Below are 21,980 nucleotides of genomic sequence, written 5' to 3' on the forward strand. Positions count from 1 at the left end.
GCTGCAGCCCAAAGACAATATGTCTCTGTTTTTTAATCTGTTCTTTTCTCAGTTGTTCTGTATCACTTAGCAACCAAGTATGCTATCATCAAGTATATCTTTTGTTTTATTAATAAACATCACCTTTTTTTTAAAAGCTATGATTTGATTCTCGTGTCGTGGGAGTTGTGTGTGTGTGCACGCCTACCTCAAGGTCAGTTATCAGAGCTCTCGTGGTACCCCTCTGGAAGAAGTCCAACTGTTTCTTCCTGGTTTTCAGGATTTTAATTCACTTGATGGTGACAGCCTCTCCCCCAGAGCCAGTGAATCTGACATTCTGAGGAGTATTTGTAAGGAGAGCCCAAAGAGAAGGTATTTTTAAGGTCTCTTGCAGGCCTCACCTTCTGCACTCTGAGTGCCAGAGTGGGGAACAGTCCAGACAGTTACATTCTACGTAAAACACCACCAAGCACAATGGACATCAAAGGCATGCAGCTCTCTATCCTCACTGGTCTTATGCACCTTAGGGCAGAACAGCAGGAGGAAAATGCCCTGATTCATATGAAGACAGACATCAGCTTTGGCAGGCAGATCAGATGGCATCATACATGTATCTTGTCCTTGTGGAAGACTAAAGCTGTCATATAAGGTCAGGACTTTTATCTTTGACACCTGTCTAGCAGACACCACCATCACAAGGAAGACAACATTCCATGATAAATGAGAAAGAGAACAAGAGTCCAAGGGCTCAAACAACAGACCTGTGAGCCTAGAGAGCACCATAAGAACATAAGAATGGTCATATTGGGTCAGATTATTTTCTCATTGAAGTTTTTAACCTTGTATCAAGTCCTTTTATGTAGCTTTGTATTGAATCCTTTTATACAGAAAACTTTTCACGTAGAACATAATACAAAGTTTCTAAGTCTTTTGTATTAAGTTTTGGTAGAACAGTCCCTAAAAAATGAGTAAGGTAAAGATAATGTCTTTCTACCAGAACAGATCTCTCCCCTTTTATTTGATTCCTCCCCCTCCCCGATGAATGAATGAGGTGTGAATGGATAAGGCATGAAAGGCAAGCACCTCCAGAGAGTCGCAAGGTTGGAGAGGGGATGAAAGCCAGATCCAAGGACAATAAGACCAGTTAAGTGGGCTCATTGAAAGACGACTGGACATATGGTCAGCCTTTGGAGTCAGCAACAAGTACCTGCTTTTGGAAGTACCCTCTTGGAAGGTGAATGTGGCAACATTAAGACAACACCCAGAAGAAGGAGCCACAAACCACTAACTGCACGTGCATATGACAACACAGATTTTGCAAATGCATAGGATGATAGATTTGCATGAGCACGGTGCTACTAAAAATCAAAAGGTATCTTGCAGAAGGATCCCAGGTTTCGTCTTGTCAACACAGGAACATCAAGCCGGAGCAGAAAAAGCCCAGCTTCACCCCCCTCCCCAATCTAACTCATCTGGCCAGTGAAGTTAGGGGGAAGCAAGTATTCATAACAAGACATAGTGTGATTGTGTGTGTTTGAGAGTGTGTGTAATAGATCATATGCATATGATACGTGTTGACTGCTATATGTATTACCAATAAATGTGGCATTTTGCTTTATCCTCCTGAAAAGATCCCGTACATTACTCGAAGTACAACAACTATGCTGCTGGTGGGGAGGCTGCAGCTTAAATAACTTCCTCTGCTGCCCCAGGATGTAAAGGCCCTGGGTCTTGAGCATAGTGCAAGAATCCTTGAGCCCATGCAATGTACTGTCTGTTTTCTCCACAAACAGAGCATTTCCATCAAAGGGAAGGTACTGGATGGACTGTTGGACGTCTACCAACAAGCCCAAAGACTGCAGCCATGACACCTCTTTCATTGATGGAGACCGAGGCCATGATCCATGCCAAAAAATTAGTCATGTCCAAAGCCACTTGCAGTGGCACTACTGCAATTCCCTTCCTTCTTTTCGAACTGCCTGAAATGCTTTCCTAGGATCTTCTTGGAGACACAATTTGGCCACAGGGTGTCAAATGTTAAAATAATCTCCACTCAAGAGGGCCTTATGATTTGTCACCCGTAATTTTAATCCTGATGAATTTCTCTCCCAAAAAGGTCCAGTTTCGTTGCTGCCTTATTTTTGGAAACCACTGAAGGAAAAGTTTGACACCAGTGCAGATGGAGCACATACACATCTAACATGGAATGGAAACGAGCAAGCACTAAAAAAGCTGCTCAGTTCATGGGATCTAAAAAAACCCCACCCTACCAGTTAACAATCAGGGCAGGGCAGTGTGGAGATGAAGCAGGATCAGATATTGAGGGAATCACATAGGATTCTAGAGAAACAAGGTAGGTGAGATAGATTGGAGGCACAAATTATTGAAGTAAGATGTTTTAACAGTCATTGTTACTGATGGCTGTTAAATCTGACTGACCTCTTCTCAATCCCTCACAATACCCAACTTCACATGAACAGAAGTGAAGAGACCCAGCAATCTCAACAAGATGGTAAATCTTAAGTCCGATGACCACTATTTTAAAACTGGCATTACATACGTGAATACACCAATACACAATCTGCATTTCCTTGGGGATAGCCAAGCACATGGAAAGTCTTCAAAGCTCCTACCTTATCCAAACAGAGATTTCCATGTCTCTCGGCAATAGCCTTCCTAAAGCTGTGAGAAAGAGGGTACAGCATGCTGTGATGAGGGTGGACAGAAGGCAGTCTATTCTTTTCCAGTTGATCAGCTACAATGCTGACCAGCTTTTTCATTCTTTCATCATAATCTGTCCAATCACAGACAATCTAAAGGAAGAAATAAAAGAACAAGAGATCAACCAATGAAATTAACAGGAAGCAGGTTTAAAGAAAAAAACACAACGAAGTCAACTTGTGCAACTTATTGCCAGGGAATGATGTCAACGCCAAAACTACAATAAGTTAATTAGCTAAAGGCATGGAGAATCATTCCCTAAATGGCCATTAGCTAAGATGGTCAAGGAAGCAGACCTTGGCTCAGGGTGTCCTCAAGCCTCTGATTGCTAATGCTATAACTGGATGACGGAGATAGATCACATGATAATTGCCCTTTTCTGTGCAGTGCTGGGTACATCTGCTAGTCTCCAATAGAATTACTGTCCCAGCCCTCTCCCCTCACCTGCAAGCAGTGCGCTAAGTTGCAATAAGCATCTGGGAAATCGGGTTTCAGTTTCAGAGCAGTGCGATAAGAAGCAATGGCTTCTGGTATGTTCCCTGAATCCTGCAAAAGAAGAAACCAAATCAGCAAGCAAAAGCAGATTCTGGGATGAATTTACCAAATGAATCACTGTGCTATTTAAAGTAAAAGGCCACAAACATGGCTGTACCTTGTGAATAGAGGCCAAGTTACTGTGAGCATCAGCAAAAGCAGGGTTTATCTGGATGGCTCGGGTATAACATTGTAAAGCTCCCTGAACATCCTGCATCTCCTTTAAAGTATTCCCCATATTTGAATAAGCATCTGCAAAGGTGGGGCTGATTCTAAAATTGAAAAAAAAACCAAAATAAAAAAAAACAACCACACACCTTACTTTATGCACAGTACAAGTTGTCTGTACTCTAAGAATACCCTTCCAAAGTGCTCTTCAGTTATTTGTTTGCATACCAGAGGCAAAAGCCACTATAGAATTCCTGTCTCCAGCATTAGGGAATTTTAAAAAGCAAAGCTTCTTACCTAATAGCCTCTTTGTAATGCATCAGAGCCTCTTGAAGCTTTCCTTGCTGCTGTAGAACACTTGCTAAATTTGAATGGGCAGCAGCAAACTCTGGGAATACCTGTAGGAAACAAAGATGGCAATTAGCTTGCCTTTGAGATCTTTCAAGGACATCAAATCTTAGTTTAACAGAATTACCATCACCTCCATCTACTTCTTTATCAAGTACAATAAACCCACTCCTCCTGTATTCCCACCATTTCTGTCCATATCCTACCCTCTTCCTCATATCCAAACGTACCTCAAGAGCTTTACGGTACAGGCGAACAGCCTCTTCAATGTTGCCCTGTTCCCGCTTGATGTTTGCCAAGTTATTAAGCGAGTCTGCATGTGTGGGACATAGACGAAGAGCTGTATTGTAACATTCCTCTGCTTCAGCAACCTTTCAAACAAACAGAATCGTGTTCAAGCAGGACTGAACAAAATAAACAAGGCAATTGCTGTCCGACATTTTTCTGTGACAACATTCTTAATGAGATTATCGCTACAATGGGTCTACCTTTAAAAGCTTTGAGATGGAGAACTGTTTGCTCCTATTGTTTCTCCTACAAGTTGACAAGCAAAGCACTCAAACATTAAAGGCAAAATAAAGGCAAAAAAGTGAATAAGGAAAAGTTCTTTACTTATTCCCACAATCTAAGAACTCGGGACCACCAAATGAAATTAATGGGCAGCAGGTTTAAAACAAACAAAAGGAAGTTTTTCTCCACTCAGCGCACAGTCAACCTGTGGAACACCTTGCGCCAGAGGATGTGGTGAAGGCTAGGACTTTAACAGGGTTCCAAAAAGAGCTAGATAGATTCTCTGAGGTTAGGTCCATCAATGGCTATTAGCCAGGATGGGTAGGAATGGTGTCCCTAGCCTCTCTCAGGAGGTGGGTGACAGTGGAGGGATCATATGAGGATTACCTGTTGTGTTCCCACCCTCTGGGGCATCTGGTATTGACCACTGTCAGCAGACAGGACACTGGACCAGATGGACCATTGGCCTGACCCAGTATGGCTGTTCTTATGTTCTAAAAGCCCACCTTAAATCATCATTCAAGGTCTTGAAATAAATATCAGATGAACTTCAAATATAGCCAACTGCAAAATAAATGCTCCTTACACTGCCTTTCTCCTTTAAGGCATTTGCCAGATTACAATAGGCATCAGGGAAGTGTGGCTGCAGCTCAATAGCACGTCTGTAGGTGTCTATTGCCAAATCTATCAATCCTTGCTCATAATACACACAGGCGAGGTTGCCATGCACAACTGCATGGTTAGGACTCAAACTCAAGGCTCGTAAGTAGGCTGCTACAGCTCTGTAATGAGAGATATATGGTTAGCATTCATATATGGCCTATGAAAAACAGGACCCACATAATTTAAATAACTATCGCCCAATTGCTAATTCTTGGGCAAGGTACTTGGCTGGGAGTTGCAACGCCACCGCCCGCTCTTCTTGGAAGAAACAATTACTTCAATCCATTTCAGTCTGGCCTTAGGCCTGGTTTTGGAACTGAAGCCACCTTGGTCACCCTGGTAGACGACTTATGCCGGGAGACAGATGGGGGAGTGCGTCCTTGTTGATTCTCTTAGACCTCTCAGAGGTTTTTGATACCATCGACCATGGTATCCTTCTGGAACACCTGGTGGAGTTGGGTATTGGAGGCACTGTTTTGCAATGGTTCCGGTCCTACTTGTTGGGATGCTTTCAGAAGATGGAGCTAGGGGGCTGCTATTCGACCCCATGGCAATTGTGCTGTGGAGTCCCGCAAGTTTCCATCTTGTCCCCTATGCTGTTTAATAACTACATGAAACCGCTTGGAGAGGTCATAAGGAGTTTGAGGACAGTGCCATCAATATGCAGATGACACCCAACTTTATTTCCCTGCGACATCAGAACCAAGTATGGCAGTGACTGATCTAAACAGGGGTCTGGAGGCGGTGATGGTTTGGATCAAGTCAAACAACCTGAAGCTGAATTCAGATAAGACTGAGGTCCTGTGGATCAGGAGGCCATCTGTTCGGGAATGTGGCATGGCACCTGTTCTAGACGGGGTTACTCTCCCCCTGAAAGAACAGGTACGCTGCTTGGGAATCCTCCTGGACCCTTTTTTAACATTTGAAAACCAGATTCCTTCAGTGGCCAGGACTGCTTTAGGGCAGTTTCCTCTGATCCACCAGTTGCAACCCTTCCTGAACAAGCATGACTTTGCCACTGTGATCCATGCTCTTGTTACATCCAGACTGGATTACTGTAATGCACTTTGTGTGTGGCTGCCTCTAAAGAGCCTTCGGAAACTTCAACTGGTCCAGAATGTGGCTGCTTGAGTCTTAACTAATACTCGTTATAAAGAGCACATTATGCCAGTGCTTTGGCAACTATACTGGCTCCCTGTATGTTTCCAGGCACAATTTCAGGTTTTAGTTATGACCTAATAAAGCCATGGGTTGGGTCCAGGGTATCTGAAAGACCATCTTCTCCCATATGAACCTGCCCGGGGATTGAGGTCAGCGGGGAAGGCTTTGCTTGTATTTCCCCACTTGTGGAGATAAGATTAACATCTACGCGGAACAGGGCATTCTCAGCTTTTGCTCCCAGGCTGTGGAATTCTCTTCCCCGGGATATTCGCATGACGCCAAAGCTAGCATTGTTTCAGCATCAAACTAAGGCCACCCTTTTTACTCATGCTTTTATTAATGTTTGAGTCTGTATGTGTATGTTCCTCTTATCTATGTTTTTAGCAGGTTTTATGTCCCTCTGGGGGGTCACGTATTTTACATTTTTATATATATTTGTATTGTGTTTAAAAAAATTTTGTAAGCCGCCTCAAATATTTTAAAATAGAGAGGTGGGGTAAAAATATTTAATTAAACAAAAACAAACAAACAGCAGAAAATTATTTTTACATTTAACTTCATCATAAAAGTAACCGACATAGAAGAGAAAATAGGGTTTATGCCTCTGGTTGGTATGAGATCAAGGCATGAAAAGACTTGTCTACCCTCTAAAAATATGTCAACTGGAGAAACAGGATTATGACATTACAGAAATCAACACTGAACTCTGAGGGGACAAATGACTCTCTCAATGTTTAAAAGCTTTGCTTGCTTTTTTCATGATATCTATTTAATTGACCAACTTCGGAAAATGTCACCCCCAACAGTTAACAGTCAAGAGAGCCTCTAATCCACAAATTCACTTCCCGCTACAAAAAGGACTTGAAATCCCTAATATTGAGGTAGACAAGAATACTCCTTTCTGTATAAAACTAAAAGGATTATTATCCCATCACCACCTTACCAAGCACTGCTTGGTAGAAAAAAATATAACTTTAAATATATTTCTACTACATTAAGAAAAATAAACTGTGAATGTAAGAATCTCCAGAAGTATTACATGCAGAGAGGTTTAATCCCTGAAAACAAGATTTCTGTGGCCAGCTACCTATAACCTCTACAAAGATGAGGCGAAAAGAAAGGAACAAGGCAGTCAGTGGATAAACTACATAACTTCTAGAAGTGGTGTAAGATGCTTTCCTTCTACACATGGAATGCCTTTCCAAGCCACTACGCTTCTTGTTCAAATCCCTCTTCAAGCTCCCTTCTTCCATGAAATGAAGACTAATTTATATGGAAGACCCACTTGGTGATTATTAAAACAAAATACAGGACTATGTAGCACTTTAAAGACTAACAAGATGGTTTATTAGATGATGAGCTTTCGTTGGCCAGACCCACTTCCTCAGATCAAATAGTGGAAGAAAATAGTCACAGCCATATATACCAAAGGATACAATTTAAAAAAAGTGAACACATATGAAAAGGACAAATCACATTTCAGAACAGAAGGCGGATGCAGGGGAGAGGGGGAGAAAGGAAGGTGAATGCCTGTGAGTTAATGATATTAGAGGTGGGGAAGGGGAGATGTCTGTGAGTTAATAGTGTTAGAGGTGATAATTAGGGAAGCTATCTTTGTAATGGGTAAGATAGCTGGGGTCTTTGTTCAGGCCTCTGCGGAGAGTGTCGAATTTTAGCATGAATGCCAGTTCACAGGATTCTCTTTCAAGTGCAGATTTGAATGTCTTCTGAAGTAGGATGCAGGTGAGTAGGTCATTGAGACAGTGTCCTTTCTGGTTGAAATGGCAAGCAACTGTTTTTTCTTTGTGATCCTATCTAATGTCTGTTTTGTGGGCATTGATTCTTCGGCGAAGTGTCTGAGACGTTTGTCCAATGTACATAGCAGACGGACACTTTCGGCACATAATAGCATAGATTATATTTCTGGAGGCGCAGGAATATGTATTCTTGATCTTATAACTCACTTGGTTAGGCCCAATAATGGTATTAGCAGAGTGAATATGTGGACAAAGCTGACAACGGGGTTTGTTGCAAGGGAAAGTACCAGAGTTGGTATTAGTGTGGTATGTCCTGTGGTTGTTGGTAAGAATCATCTTGAGGTTAGGTGGTTGTCTATAGGAGACTATGGGTCTGTCTCCCAGAGCTTCTTGGAGTTTAGTGTCCTGTTCCAGTATAGGCTGTAATTTATTGATAATGTGTTGGACAGGTTTAAGTTGGGAGCTGTAGGTGATGACAAGTAGTGTTCTATTGTTGGTTTTCTTGGGTCTGTCTTGTAGTAGATGGTTTCTAGGTATTCGTTTGGCTCTTTCAATTTGCTTTTTTATTTCTCCGGGTGGGTAGTTGAGGTTTATAAATGCTTGGTAGAGATCCTGAAGTTTCTGGTCTCTGTCAGTGGGATTAGAGCAGATGTGGTTGTATCGAAGGGCTTGGCTATAGATGATGGATCATATGGTGTGTGCTGGATGGGAGCTGGAAGCATGTAGGTAACTGTATGAGTCAGTGGGTTTTCTATAGAGGGTGGTGTCTAATTTTCCATTGATGATTTGTACAGTGGTGTCCAGGAAATGGATCTCTCATGTGGAATGGTCCAGGCTGAGGTTAATGGTGGGGTGTAGGTTGTTGCAATATCTTTGGAATGTCTCCAGTGTTTCTTGGCCATGTGTCCAGATCATAAAGATGTCCTCGATGGAGCGTAAGTAGAGAAGGGGTAGAAGACATTCGTCCATCCAATGACAGTTTCTGCTTGATAACAATGCAAAGCAGAACAGATTGACATTCATTTTCGGCATCTGAGCCAAATGCCAACAACAGAGATTGAGTCTCTTTCTTGGTGGTTTGTGTTCTGTAGTTTCCAAACCAAAGTCTTGTTGTTTTGAGACTTCTGAAAGCATGTTCCTACCTCCCTCATAGATTTTGGAAAGCACTTCAGATTCTTAAACTCTGGGTCAAGTGCAATAGCTATCTTTAAAAATCTTACATTGGTACCTTCTTTGCATTCTCTCACATTTGTGGTAAGTGTTCTTAAAATGAACATGAGCTGGTTATCATTCGAGGCAACTAGAAAATTAAATATCTAGCAAAATGCAGTTAAAATAGAACAGAAGACATGCTAGTCTCCCCAAAGAAATTCAGCCAAATTTAATTAATGCATTAATTTTTTTTAACAAGTATCATCAGCATAGAAGCAAGGAATGGTGGCCAAAAGGGGTATACAAATGTTTAGCATATCTAGGACATAAATACCTCTCAATGTTGCTACAAAAGTGCTCTGCGAATGTCTATCATCACTTTCAGGCAACACTGTAAAGAAGCCGGCAGCATTATCTCTTACAAATGTTTCTCTTAGTGATTGGCTGAACAAGATTGTTTACAAGCAGGACTGCGTGGACTTGTAGACTAATGTTTTACTTTTTTTTTTAGTGCGGTTATGTAATCTACAAGTCACTAAGTACCTGAGAGAGGTAATTTTAAAAATACTATTATGATTTTATAGTTCCAATATTTGTAATAAAAATTGGAAGTGAGCACTGAACATTTTGTATTCTGTGCTGAAACTGAACAATGTACCAACCAGCCAACATTTTTAATACATTTCAATTGATTGTCTATTACTTAATAGTCACAATTGAGATTCATTTTTGAGTTAGCTGATTGATTAACAATTCTAGTATATAGCACTAAAACAGCACAACTTGGTTAATTTCCTAGGGGAAAAAAATGATGGACCAAAAATTTGAGATTCATTGATTCAAATTAACAGTGGTCCCCCAAAAGTAAAAAAATCAGAGTTTAGGCAGATGTCTCTGTAGACCTGTGCAATATGTCACAGCAGTCAAAAATACTATAATATATGTGCTAGATAATGTAAAATTAGTTAAACTCTCAGCTGAATATAGTGCTCCATTTTAGCTCTCCTACCTCAGAAATGGAAGTGTGTGCAAAGAGCAATAGCAAGAAGGATTAGAAGGAAGGTCTGAAATTAAGTTGACATAAAACGCTTATCAAATAAAATGGTATAGAAACCCAAGTGCATGATTTATCCCTTTCCATAAACAAAGGGAATTCAAAATGCAAGAAAGATGAAAACTGAAACTATACAGCAGGAATGGGGAACCTTTTTTGGGTCAGGACTGCTGACTGATGTTCCCTCTAACCCGGTTCAATTTTCTTTTGGGCGGCTTGAAATTTCTTGTGTACCACCAATATTGAGATAGTGTGTGTGGGGGTGTGGATCTGAGGAAGTGGGTCTGGCCCACGAAAGCTCATCATCTAATAAACCATCTTGTTAATCTTTAAAGTGCCACATTGTCCTGCATTTTGCTTCAACTACCCCAGACTAACACGGCTACATTTCTATCACTATTTTACACACACACACACACACACACACACACACACACACACACACACACACACACACACACACACACACACACACACACACACACACACACACACACACACACACACACACACACACACACACACACACACACACACACACACACACTTTTAAGCAGTCCATGTGTGGAAGAAAGATATTAAAACAAGGGATACTTAACAAGTAGCAATGCATAAGTTAGTTAATATGAAATCAAACAAAGAAAATTAACACTACCCTTTAAGCCATTAACACCTTATGCAAACTTTGTTTGAAATGCAATCATGCAAATGTCCAAGCACACACACCTCCCCTTGCAGCCTGCTCAACCCAGGCAGAGAGAACTGTAGCTAGTCAACTGAAAAAACAAGTAATACTCTGGTAGCACTTGATAGACTAACAAAACATGTAGATGGCATCATGGGCTTCCATGGGCACAGCCCACTTCTTCAGAGGACATGAGTGTTGTATGTCTAAGGACCAAAATAAATAGGGAACTGAGGGTGGGGTAGAAAAAGGGAAAATTGGGAGGGAGGGATGACAAAGAAAAGGCAGTGAGTAAAAAATCTCTCAAGCGAAAGCTGAGTCTATCAGCACCTGAAGGCTGTCTAAGGGGGCAGATCAGAACCATTAATTAGCAAACAACAAAGAGTCACAGGAAACACTTAAAGACTAATGAAACATCTAGATGGTATCACGAGATTCTTCAAAGATAGGGTTGCCAGAGAGTTGAAACAAAAATACCGAACGTTCCCTCCCCCCAAAAAAAAACCCCACTGGGAAAAAGTTCTGTTGAAGGAAAAAAAGCAAAAAGCAAAAACAAAACAAAAATTAAAATAAAACAGCATTAAAACAGCATATCCCCTTTAAGAGAGAGCGCAGGGAGAGGAGCAGGGGAGCGGTGGAGCACAAAGGGTATGTCAGCACAGCAAAGTTATTCCGAAATAACTTTCCTAGTGTCTACAGAGCCAAACCACTATAGAGCACTTACTTTGAATTTGGTAAACCTCATTCTACAAGGAATAACGCCAAATTCGAAATAGCTATTTCGAAATAAGTGCTGTGTAGACACTTATTTCAAAATAGGGGGCCTCCAGCCTTCCCAGGGTGGCCACTCTGGCCTCAACCAAGAACACTCCTCTCCCTTCCCCCCTCCCTGGAGCCCTTAAAGGAGTAGACTCTGGCCACACTGCCTGTGCCAGCTCCAAGCCTGCCAGCCCAGAGCCAGCAGTCAGTGTCCCTGATCCAGTGGCCCCAAAACATGAGCCAGCAAGTTACCAGCAGCCAGCCCTCCACCGCTCCCCAGGACCAGTCTGCCAGCTCCCAAGAGCCTGCCAGGGCCCGGAGAAGGCGGGTGCCTTCTTGGTCCAGGGCGGAGATCATGGACCTTATTCAGGTTTGGGGGGGGAATGCCCCTGATGTCCATGATCTCTGCACTAGATAGAGGAAGGCGGCTGTCTATGGCAGGATAGCTGCCAGCCTGGCCACCAAAGGCCACATGCGAACCCAGCAGCAGGTTTGCATGAAAATTAATTTGGTCCAGCAAAACCCCCATCTCTGAGCTTGCCCTCTCCCTTCTTCCCCTTGCTTCCCCCTTCACGTTTCCCCTTCCCCTCTTCCACCCTCTCTCCTTCCCTCTCCCCCCTCTTTTCCCCAGTCTCACCAGAGTTTAATTCCCCCCCCACCACCCCCAGTTTTGTTAAATAAAGAGTTTGTGTTCATGAAAATACATGTATTTTATTTGACATCAGGAAGGGGGGTTAAGGAGGGGTAAGTGGAAGGACATGAGGGAGGAATGAGGCACAAGTCCCAAGTGGGGAAGACCAGGGAGACTGTTAGTACTCCTCAGGGTGGAAGGTCTCCTGCAGGGCCTCCTGGACACTGACAGCCCCCCAATGGACCTCCCGGATGGCAGCCTGCAGAAAGTGCAGCCAGGCTTACAGCAACGCGTCCAAGAGAAGCACCAGAGTGCCCATGGTGTCCCGAGTGAGGGCAACCAGAGCACAGAGACAAAATGCTTTGCTGTCCCTCATCGAGATAGGCAACCTGAGACCTGGCTGTCCGGAGGGGGGGGGGGGGGGGGGGAGGAGGAGAAGAGAATCCCCTTTAAGCACTGGCCTCAGACAGTAGCCACACAAAGTAACTCCTGACCTGATGCCCTGCAGGACCTGGTTCCGGCCAGCCTTAAGTGCAATTCAGTGTCCACTCAGTGTGGATGTGCTATTGACCCACAGAAAAAAAATCAGTTGGGCAGGGGCAGTGGGGGCTGGAGTGCCAACGCAGGCTGCCCAATGTTAGAGGGGAGGAGCCCTGAGCCTCAGGGGCCAGATCCAGGAAGTCGGGGGGGGGGGGGGGGGCTCAGCCCCTGAATCAGATGTGAAGGGAGGTCAGTCCCAGCCCCAGGAGGCAAAGAGAGGGTGGCTTGGGTGAGCCCTGCCAGGGGAGGGGGAGGAAGTTCTTGGGCAAGCCTGCCCCCCCAGGCTATTTTATTTTTAAAAATATGGTCACCTGGGAGGGGAGAGAGACGGGTATCAGGATCTTTACTTTTCTTGTTTACTTCTCCATTGGAGCTGGAGCCACAATTTCAGGTTTTTTTCCTCCTTTCTGGCTGCTTCATTTTCCCCTGCACTCTCTGGTGGCTCTGGAGCATCTCATGCTGGTTTGCTGACCTCTGCGATTAACGCCAGTTAATTAATTTTTTTAACGCCAGTTAATTCTGCCCTGCGTTAATCGCAGGCTTTAACGCCCACTAATTGACAGCCCTAGTTATAATCCTGAAATTGTTGAAATGGACAAACAACAGTTAGGCACACAGAAGCCAAAAAAAATAAATGGGATCAGTGGTCTGTTTTGTTCAGTATTCTGTCAGTCAGAAATCTGTACAAATTGAACCCCTGTAGTCTAGCACTCTTGGGACCTGACTGGTGCCAAACCAGACAATTTGCCAAACAACAGGAATTCAATATTGTCTAACAGCTGGGCTCTTAGAAGATATTTAGGGGTAAATTAAAGCTAAACAGCATCAAGGGTGTCCATGTTAGTCTGTATCTGCAAAAACAACGAGTAGTCCTGTGACACTGTAGAAACAGATTTATTAGGGCATAAAATTTGTGGGTAAAACCCACTTCGTCAGATGAATTGGAGTGGAAGATATAGAGGCAGGGTGTGTGTGTGTGTGTGTCTCTCTCTCTCTCTCTCTCTCAATGAGGCGAGAGAGAGAGAGAGAATCAAGTCAGAGTGGAAGTGGCTCAATCACAGCATTTGGTGTGAGGAAATTGCCACAGCAATGAGCCACTTCCACCCTGACTACACACACACACACACGCACGCCCCTGTAACTTCCATTCTAATGCACTTGTGAAGTGGGTTTTACTCATGAGAGCTGATGCCCCAATACAGTGGTATTCAAAGTGCAGTCTGCGGACCACTAGTGGTCCATGGCTACCTCCCAGGTGCTCTGCAGCCTGAGCAGAATCTCCTCTCCCCTACAGCAGGGAGCCCGCGCTGCTGCAGGCTGGAGCACCAGCTGTGGCTTCACACTGAGTGCACGAGGGGAAGTGAGGAGGCGCGGGAGTGGCACGGCATAGGAGCCGGGGCGGCCTGGAAAGGGGAGTGGAAGGCATGACCCTGTACTGCAATCCACATCCCTGGGGCTGCCCCTGGGCATGCAGTTCCTGGGAGCTAACGGATTTCTCTCTCTCTCTCGCGCGCGCGCGCGCACACCGCTCCGGAAGGAGACAGGCCTGGGGCTGCTCTGCGGATCCAGAGCTGGGCGGCTAGTCACACGCTGCTGCTGCCACCTCCATGGGGTGCCACGACCTGAGTTTTGCCATACCGCTCCCTGTGGGGTATATGCTGAGGTGGGGACACCCTTGCCTAGCACACCATTGCATCCAGCCAGGCTGGAACCAGCCCGGGGCTGCAGACTGCAGATGAGGAGCAAGCCCTGGACAACAGGTTGTGCTGGGCAGGGAAGTGACTCGCTCCAGCGCTTCTCCCGGGGGGGGGGAGTGGGCAGGCACTGAAAGTCCTGGGGGGCTGCCCTGCCAATGCATGCACTGCAGGGGAACAGGGATGTGGGGGCAGGAGGGGAGTGAAGGAGGATGCAGGAGCAGGATGGGAGGGGGCAGGGGTTTCACTGAGGGGATGGGGTAATACGGGAGGAATCAGGCTGTGGGGGGATCATGGGGCTGAGGGAGTGAAGCTGGAGCAGAGAGAAGATGTTTGGGGGGGAGGGGAGGGAGATAAAATTTTCTTTTGTAGAAGCTGCACTTTCCTTTACTCCCCACCTCTGTCTCCCTTCCCTCATCGCAGCATGATTCTCTTTGCACCTTATTCTGTGTGAATGAGAATTTCACCCCATTTGCAGGTGCTGCAGGAAAGCTAGCAAGTCTGTACATTGTTTAATAATCTGTAGCTCCCTTGGAATTAGACTGGGTACACTTGCTTTCCTCCAGGTCTCCAGAAGAGTAGCTGTTTCTAAGGCCAGTGCATATTTCTGCTGGCAGTTCAGACCCTCATTCATTATTTCACCCAGCGCTTGGAACTGTCTGTGTCTGGGGCTCGTTGCTTTTTCATGGATCAGTCTCCTCCAGGCCCTGTTATAACCCCTCAGTTACTGACAACACCTCATTTGGATTGCCAGAAAACAAGCAAGGCCAATGGAGACCTCTCCCCTCCATGATACTGAATTCTTCTTGGCATAGGATTTTTAAGATATATAGCTGCTTCAACATCTACATATAAAAGTGAATCAATATTCTTCTCTTACTCTTAGTTTCAGAGCCATATAGTTGCCACAGGAACCACAAATCTCCATCATAACCCAGAAAGGCACCAGTGTTTGTTCCCCTTCCATAGATGGGAACACAATAACTGACCCGTCACAAAGGTTTTGACATGCAGCTATTTGGCTGCATTCTCACCCTCTCACCTTTTCTGCATTACTCCCTCTTACTTCCTCCTGCCCCCAAACTCCCTCTTCTACCCTCACCCCAAACCTTCTGCTGCTGCCCAACTCCCTTCTAGACCCTGCCCTCCTCACCCTCTTCTGCACCCCACCTCCACCCAGATCCTGCATCTCTATCCCTCACTGGCAGCCTTGTCCCCAGCCCAGAGCCTAAGGGGGTCCACAAAATCTACTAACTACAGAACCCCAGAAAAGTAAATCTGGCCTATGGGAAGCGCTGAATCTCAGTCTACCCTATCCCTTCTCCTCACCCCATGGGGCTGAAGCACCAGAAGAGTGAGGTGTCTAAGTTGGGGGCCATATCAGTGAGGGTTACAGTTTTTTGAAGGAGTGTTTTTGCTTCTCACTTGTGTGGTCCCCAACTGATTTCTGTGGGTCAGTGGCCCCCCTGACACAAAAAAGTTTCCCCACCCCTGCAATAAATAAAACATGGGGACTCTTTTGTTTTACTTGCTTTAGAATGGTGTGAAAAAACTAACATGCGAAAGTTAAAACTCTGTTTAATAATTTAAATTAACAGGGCTCGCCAAGCGGCAGCGAGCCATGCTCGCCAGCCGTGTGGTTCTGCGCATGCGCAGATGGCTATGCGCTGGCTCTTCCGGGTTGTAAACTACTCACAACAGGAGTACATTATTTGTCGAGCCCTGTAAATTAAACCATTCTCCCTACCTGCAGCACTAACAAAATAGGTTGGGTGTAATTATGTAATTCCATTAGCAACCAGTGGTACACGAAAAGGTTTGCATTGATCCAGGTGGTCCATGGGCCAAAAAGTTTGAGAACCACTGCCCTACTAAATCTGCTAGTCTCTAAGATGCTACAGGACTCATAAGTGGACATCCAGCTAACTAAAATCATGTAGGATGACCGTAGATGTAATCAGACCAGTGTGTGCCAGACTAGACTAGACAGACTCAACCTGAACTAGATTCTTCAGAGAAAGTTACAGGAAATCCTGCAGTAGCAGGTCTGAGTCCTCATAGAACATTTTTTCCTAGTTCCTATTAGAGGTTCCCTTTTGCCTTGAAGCACAGAGTTATACCTGTTTATTCATAAACACAAGAGTTTTAAATCATTACTTTTGTAATTGAGGATGTTCTCATTATCCACATCAATTTTGAAACGACCAAAAATGCTTTGCTCTTTGATTCAACAGTATCCAGCGGCAGCAGAGTAACAGTGAATTGCATATAACAGTATTTCCTTTTATCAGTTTTAAGTCTGCTAACTAGATTTTATTGCATTCGCATCTCCTCTTCTAACTATGCAGTCCTAAACTTTTCAGGCCTCACATAGACGTTTCTTTCAGCCTTTTAATCACTTATCACCAGCTTCTAACATCCTCCCTTCCAAGTTCTAATTTCCTCAAAAATTGTGTAAGGTGTCCAGAACATACTGTATTCTAGAGAAAAATACATTTAAATTTTATACCACATTTTCATAATTATCCTAACACCATTTTTATAACCACAGCACATTAAACTAGCTGGAAAGATTGCCAAGTCTACTTTTTCAAGGATTACTGCACTGGAAGATAGAGAAGGAGTACATGTAATACACCTTGATTTCCCTAAGGCGTTTTAAACAGTCTCACATGACATTCTCATAAGCAAACTATGGAATTATGGCATAGATGAAATTACAATGAGGACATATAGCTGTTTGAAAGACTACTCAAAAAATAATCAGCAGCTCACTGTCATATTGGAAAAATATACAGAGTGGGGTTCTGCAAAGGTCAGTCCTTCCATACTCAATATTTTTCATTAATTACTTGGTTAAGGAATGGAGAGCACACTTATTAAATGTGCAGATGATACCAAACTTGAAGGGGTTGCAAGCACTTTGGATGGCAGAATTAGAATTCAAACCAACTTACATATTAGAGAACTGGTCCAAAATTAACAAGAGGAAACCCAATGAGGTGCAAGGGATTACCACACTTATCAAGGAAATACAAAGTGAAGAATAACTGGCTAAGCAGCGTTACCACTGAAAAGAATCTGCAGGGTTACAGTGCACCAGAAATTGAATGCACCTATAATGAGATTAAAAGGCTAGTATTATGAGGCATTTTAACACCAGATTTGTATACTGAAGGCACAGGAGCTAAGTTCCCCTCAATAGGAAGCTGTATGGCCACACAGAATAAAGCCCTACTCACTTCATATTAAGGCCCACACAGGTACGAAGGGTTGCTACAGATGAAGGAGTGGTGCCTCTCTCCACCGTCATCCATGCACAATTCCTGCACCCTGGGGTAGAAGCACCCCTTTCTTTCTTGGCCTCCATCCAGCCTCACTTGGATCTGTCCCTAGTGCTGCCACAGCCATGGAAAAAACATCTTTCACCTAGCCCGCAGCCACTGCAGTAAGGTGTTGGGTGTGGGGAAAGTCCTCTCTTCATAGGGCAGCTTGCACCCCAAAATTTTCATCCTCAACCCCATTCCAAAGCCTCCACCTCTAACGCCTGCCCCAGCTTTGAGCCCTCTCCTGCACTCCAACCTCTCAGCCACACCCCTGCCACTTACTGTCGATGTGTGGAATGATTTGTTACATGATACATCATTTCCATACTGGTACACAAGTCATTCTGCACATGAACATATAAAAAAAATTAGAGGGAGCACTGCACAGGAGGTAACTCCACCAACATATTCAGCTCTTGTGCCAATTTTGGACACCACACTTTAGGAATCATGTGGTCAAAATGGAGAGCGTTTATAAGAGAGCAATAGGAAGGTATAATAGTTTAGAGTACATGATCTATGAATAGGAGGAAAAACTGAAAAAAATAGCTGGGTATGTTTTGTTTTGAGAAAAGGAGACCTGATAATATTGAGCACTGTTAGAAAGAAGACTATGATTGCTCTCCATATCTACTGAAGGCAGAACAACCAGTAAAGGGCTTAATTTTCAGAAATATTCAGGTTAGCTATTGGGAAAAGATTTAACTATATTATTAGTTACATTCTGGATCAGGCTTCCACAGGAGGTTTCTTCCAATCCTACACATCCATGAGTCTATGAATACAAGTCACTTATACAACAGAACAGGAAAGTCTCAATCAAGCAGGGGAGGTATTTAAGAGTACAGTAGAACTAAATATTTAACTAACTACATTGTATTAATAAAAATGAAGTGTAAGCGTAAGGTCTCACAAGAAAGATATCAACGGGGCAGTGACAAACAAGGTTAAATTTCTGCTCTCTAAAGATGCTCCATGTTTGCATACAAAGAACATGTGTTTCTCCTTGAATTGTAGTCTTTCCAGACAATGCTTTGAAGTAAGAAAAGCTTTCTAAATTAAGAGTCCGACTGGTTGGTTAATCATTTCGTTAGCAGCTGAAGGGATATTATATGCTTACCTGTCAAATATCCTGGCCTCCTTCAGAACATTCCCCAGATTGATGTAAGCATCCAAAAAGTTTGGGTCAAGTGTCACAGCCTGAAGATATTAAAAAGTTAACTTATAAGCTTTGAGCATTACAGCATACCGTAAACAGTACCCCAAAAAACACAACGTTGCTAGTTTTTTTTAATGGATATAACTCAATATTTAAGCAGTTATAGGATTCCACAAACAAACTTTAATCTTTTAGGAAGATTAAAGGTAAGCATAAAATACTAATATAGACAACATATTTGTGCCTGCTCTTTGGAGTGAATTTAGTACTTGTGAAAGGTGCTAGACTGACAATGAAGATCCGAGTTTTGTTTTTATTCACAGAACACACAACAGTATAAACTCCCCTAAACTGGTTTACCAACATATCAACTCTGGCCTAATTGTTTCCATGTTCAGGTAATCCCTTGCCTGTGGAAATGGATTTCAATAGATGCCAATTGTGGCTGTTACGTTTAAAAATTAAAACATTTCTTCAAGTAGTATTCTTGATAGTTACAAGATATGGGATCACTTGATCACAGAGTGAGGCTCAAGCACAGCTATTCTGAACAAGGGAGCAACAGAAAATGATGTTTATGGCTTTACAAATAGTAAGACAAAGGAAATCCTAGAAAAATATTGAGTGAAACATTCATGCACGTGTGTGTGAATTAGGGATGTAAGAGTATCCATTTATACAGGTAACAGATAAGAATGAGCTTACCCGTTACCCAAATGATTATATGTGGCTCCTGGTCTTACTCCTCTGGAGCTAGCTGATGCCCTGGCTTCTAAAGAGGCAGCAGCATGGGGCAGCAGCCAGCTTTTAAGCCAGCTTCCTGCATGTACAATCTCCTGCCTGCCACCCTTCACTGCTGACTCTATACCAGCCAGCTTCCCAAAAGTGGGATGGCAGGCGGCAGCTGGTACTCACTAGATGCCAGCTTAAAAGCTGGCTCTCAGCGTGCACTAGTTCCCAGGGATGCCACCACATCCTGCTGCTTCTTTAAAAAACAGTTCCCAGAACGCAATGGCTCCTGTCTGCCACCTCACTCCTGGGGAGCTAGCTGCTGTTCCACACTGCGGGTGGCTGTAACTACTGACATTTTTCAGCGGTTACACAGTTAGCCAATTACTTGCATTAACATCCCAACCATGAATCCCTTTCTACAATGCTTTTTTCAATCCTACAACTGTGCCCCAAAGATTTGTTTGAAGTTGGGTTTACTCTACTTAAATGCAATGCTACAATTTCTTTACCTGTTTTAGGAAACAACTCTACTTACAGAATTAAGAAATGCAATCCATATTCCATTATGTGTGACAAAATACTAAGTCCACTACAATTTTTGTAGGTGCTATAGAGAAACTTAGTACCAGAGAAGAACTTCTACCAAGTTCACATCCAGTTCTTTATCTTACTAGAACCTAAGCTAATAAGCCATATAAAATACAAAATAAAGAATGCAAATGTAACGTTAGAATTCAGTAAGCATTTGACAGGCTAAAAAAAAAAAATACATTGACTAAAGATGGCTGAATGACCATAAACCAAGACTCAAAGAGCAACAGAGTAACAAAAGCCAAGACAAAATTGTCCTGTAAGGTATACTAGGACTGGATTTATGCCACTGAGGAATCTGAAGAGAAATATTATGTTATGAGATTATGCTAACTCAAAGGTGTTGTACACTAGCAAGAGCAGGAATTATACAAAAAAAATCTAGAAGTAAAAAGGACAGCAGAAAACAATATTTAATATCCTGGAAAAATGCACTTAGTACATGTTAATCTTCCTAAGCTATTCAATGAAAATACTTAAAACACCGTGAAGAAAACTACTTTATCAGGAAGCTTGTACTAGCCAACTTTATTAAGAGTGCTAAGATACTATACTAGGATGACATTTTAAAAATCTATGTATTCTTGCAATGTGTCTATCCTTCGAGTCCATTTGTGCAAGAACATCTCCTGAATGATAAGAGCTAAGACCACCAAACTTGGTATGCAGCTTGCTCCTAATCTTGCTTAAAGCAAGGTCAGTTTGGTTGTGTCAGGACTAATCAGCTATGGCTGGAATTTGATTGTTTGTCGGAAAAGGAGGGAGTTATGCCATGGAATGACCACAGGGAGGACAACAAGCACTCCAGTGGGAAAGCCAATGGCTGACAGCAGCCGACAACCCAGTTGCCCCAGGAAACAGTTTCTGGCCACTCAGGTCTGGAGAGCTCCAGAAGGCAGCCTGCATACCACCCCCCACAGTGAAGCAGATAGCAAGGGTGTCCTGCCCAGTTTCCCCCACCAGGCCAGACCTGGGCAATACCAGGTAAGTCTTCTAGTGCTTGTAATAAAGCAATTCTCAGAGGAATTGAAAGATGAAAAAAAGACTATTAAAGCCACTTGCCCCACAGCGTCAGAGCAGACTTTTTCTACCTTAGATACCTATGAAAATTCCTTATTACAGCAAATCTGAAACACCATTCAGGTGTGAAATGGGCAACATTACATGTGAATAGGTATTTCACAAGTTAAGTTTCACCAATAATTAACAATGTATAACATAGCACAGTAATATATGCAGACCTGAATAGACCTTCTACCAGCTAGAAAAGTGCTTATTTGTATGTACACAATTCTTTGCTTGCTAGAATTAATTGAAAAACACAACAGTTACCTTTTCAAAATGATGAATGGCAAGCCAAATTTCTCCTTGAGCATTGAACACACAGCCAAGATTACTCCATGCTACTGCAAAGTTTGGTTGGGTCTCAATTGCTTTCAAGTAACAGGCCTTGAAACAGTTAAGAAGAAAGATACAGAGGAAGGGGGATATTTGTAAAAAGAAAAAATAAAAAAAAAGTTGTCAGTATTCCTTCTCTAACCAGCCAAAAGTGATCCTGCAGTATAGGCTAGCTTGCGCCAAAACTAATGCGCTGTAAACAGCTGGCTGATCCTGCGCCAGCGCAAACCAAAACCTAAGTGCACGCCCACTATTTTTCAGTTATGCTGATCTTTAGGTAATATGCCTTCAAAGACCAATTTATCTGAGGACTTAACAGTGTTAGCATGGAAGTGAGGATTTTTCTTCCAAATCATTTCTGATTTTGATGTCACATCTAAAAGTCACCAAGAAATTACTCAATAAAGCAACTGGTTTC

At 43.2% G+C, this 21,980-nt stretch overlaps 1 protein-coding gene across 3 annotated transcripts in view; it reads right to left on the minus strand.

The window, feature by feature from the left end:
- The window catches only part of OGT (O-linked N-acetylglucosamine (GlcNAc) transferase), a 100,381-nt gene that overhangs the window by 53,366 nt on the left and 25,035 nt on the right, over positions 1-21,980 (minus strand). For all 3 annotated transcript variants that reach the window (XR_012900194.1, XM_075917997.1, XM_075917996.1), the window contains exons 5-12: positions 21,497-21,613; positions 18,803-18,882; positions 4,847-5,042; positions 3,981-4,121; positions 3,700-3,800; positions 3,353-3,506; positions 3,145-3,246; positions 2,613-2,792 (exon numbers count right to left, since the gene is read on the minus strand). Coding sequence is in view for 2 of the 3 variants with exons in the window: in XM_075917997.1 (XP_075774112.1) it covers positions 2,613-2,792; positions 3,145-3,246; positions 3,353-3,506; positions 3,700-3,800; positions 3,981-4,121; positions 4,847-5,042; positions 18,803-18,882; positions 21,497-21,613 (1,071 nt within the window). In the remaining variant the exon portion in view is untranslated. The remainder of the gene's footprint in view (positions 1-2,612; positions 2,793-3,144; positions 3,247-3,352; positions 3,507-3,699; positions 3,801-3,980; positions 4,122-4,846; positions 5,043-18,802; positions 18,883-21,496; positions 21,614-21,980) is intronic.

Source organism: Pelodiscus sinensis, unplaced genomic scaffold, assembly GCF_049634645.1.
Source record: "Pelodiscus sinensis isolate JC-2024 unplaced genomic scaffold, ASM4963464v1 ctg60, whole genome shotgun sequence".
In the NCBI taxonomy this organism is placed as follows: domain Eukaryota; kingdom Metazoa; phylum Chordata; order Testudines; family Trionychidae; genus Pelodiscus; species Pelodiscus sinensis.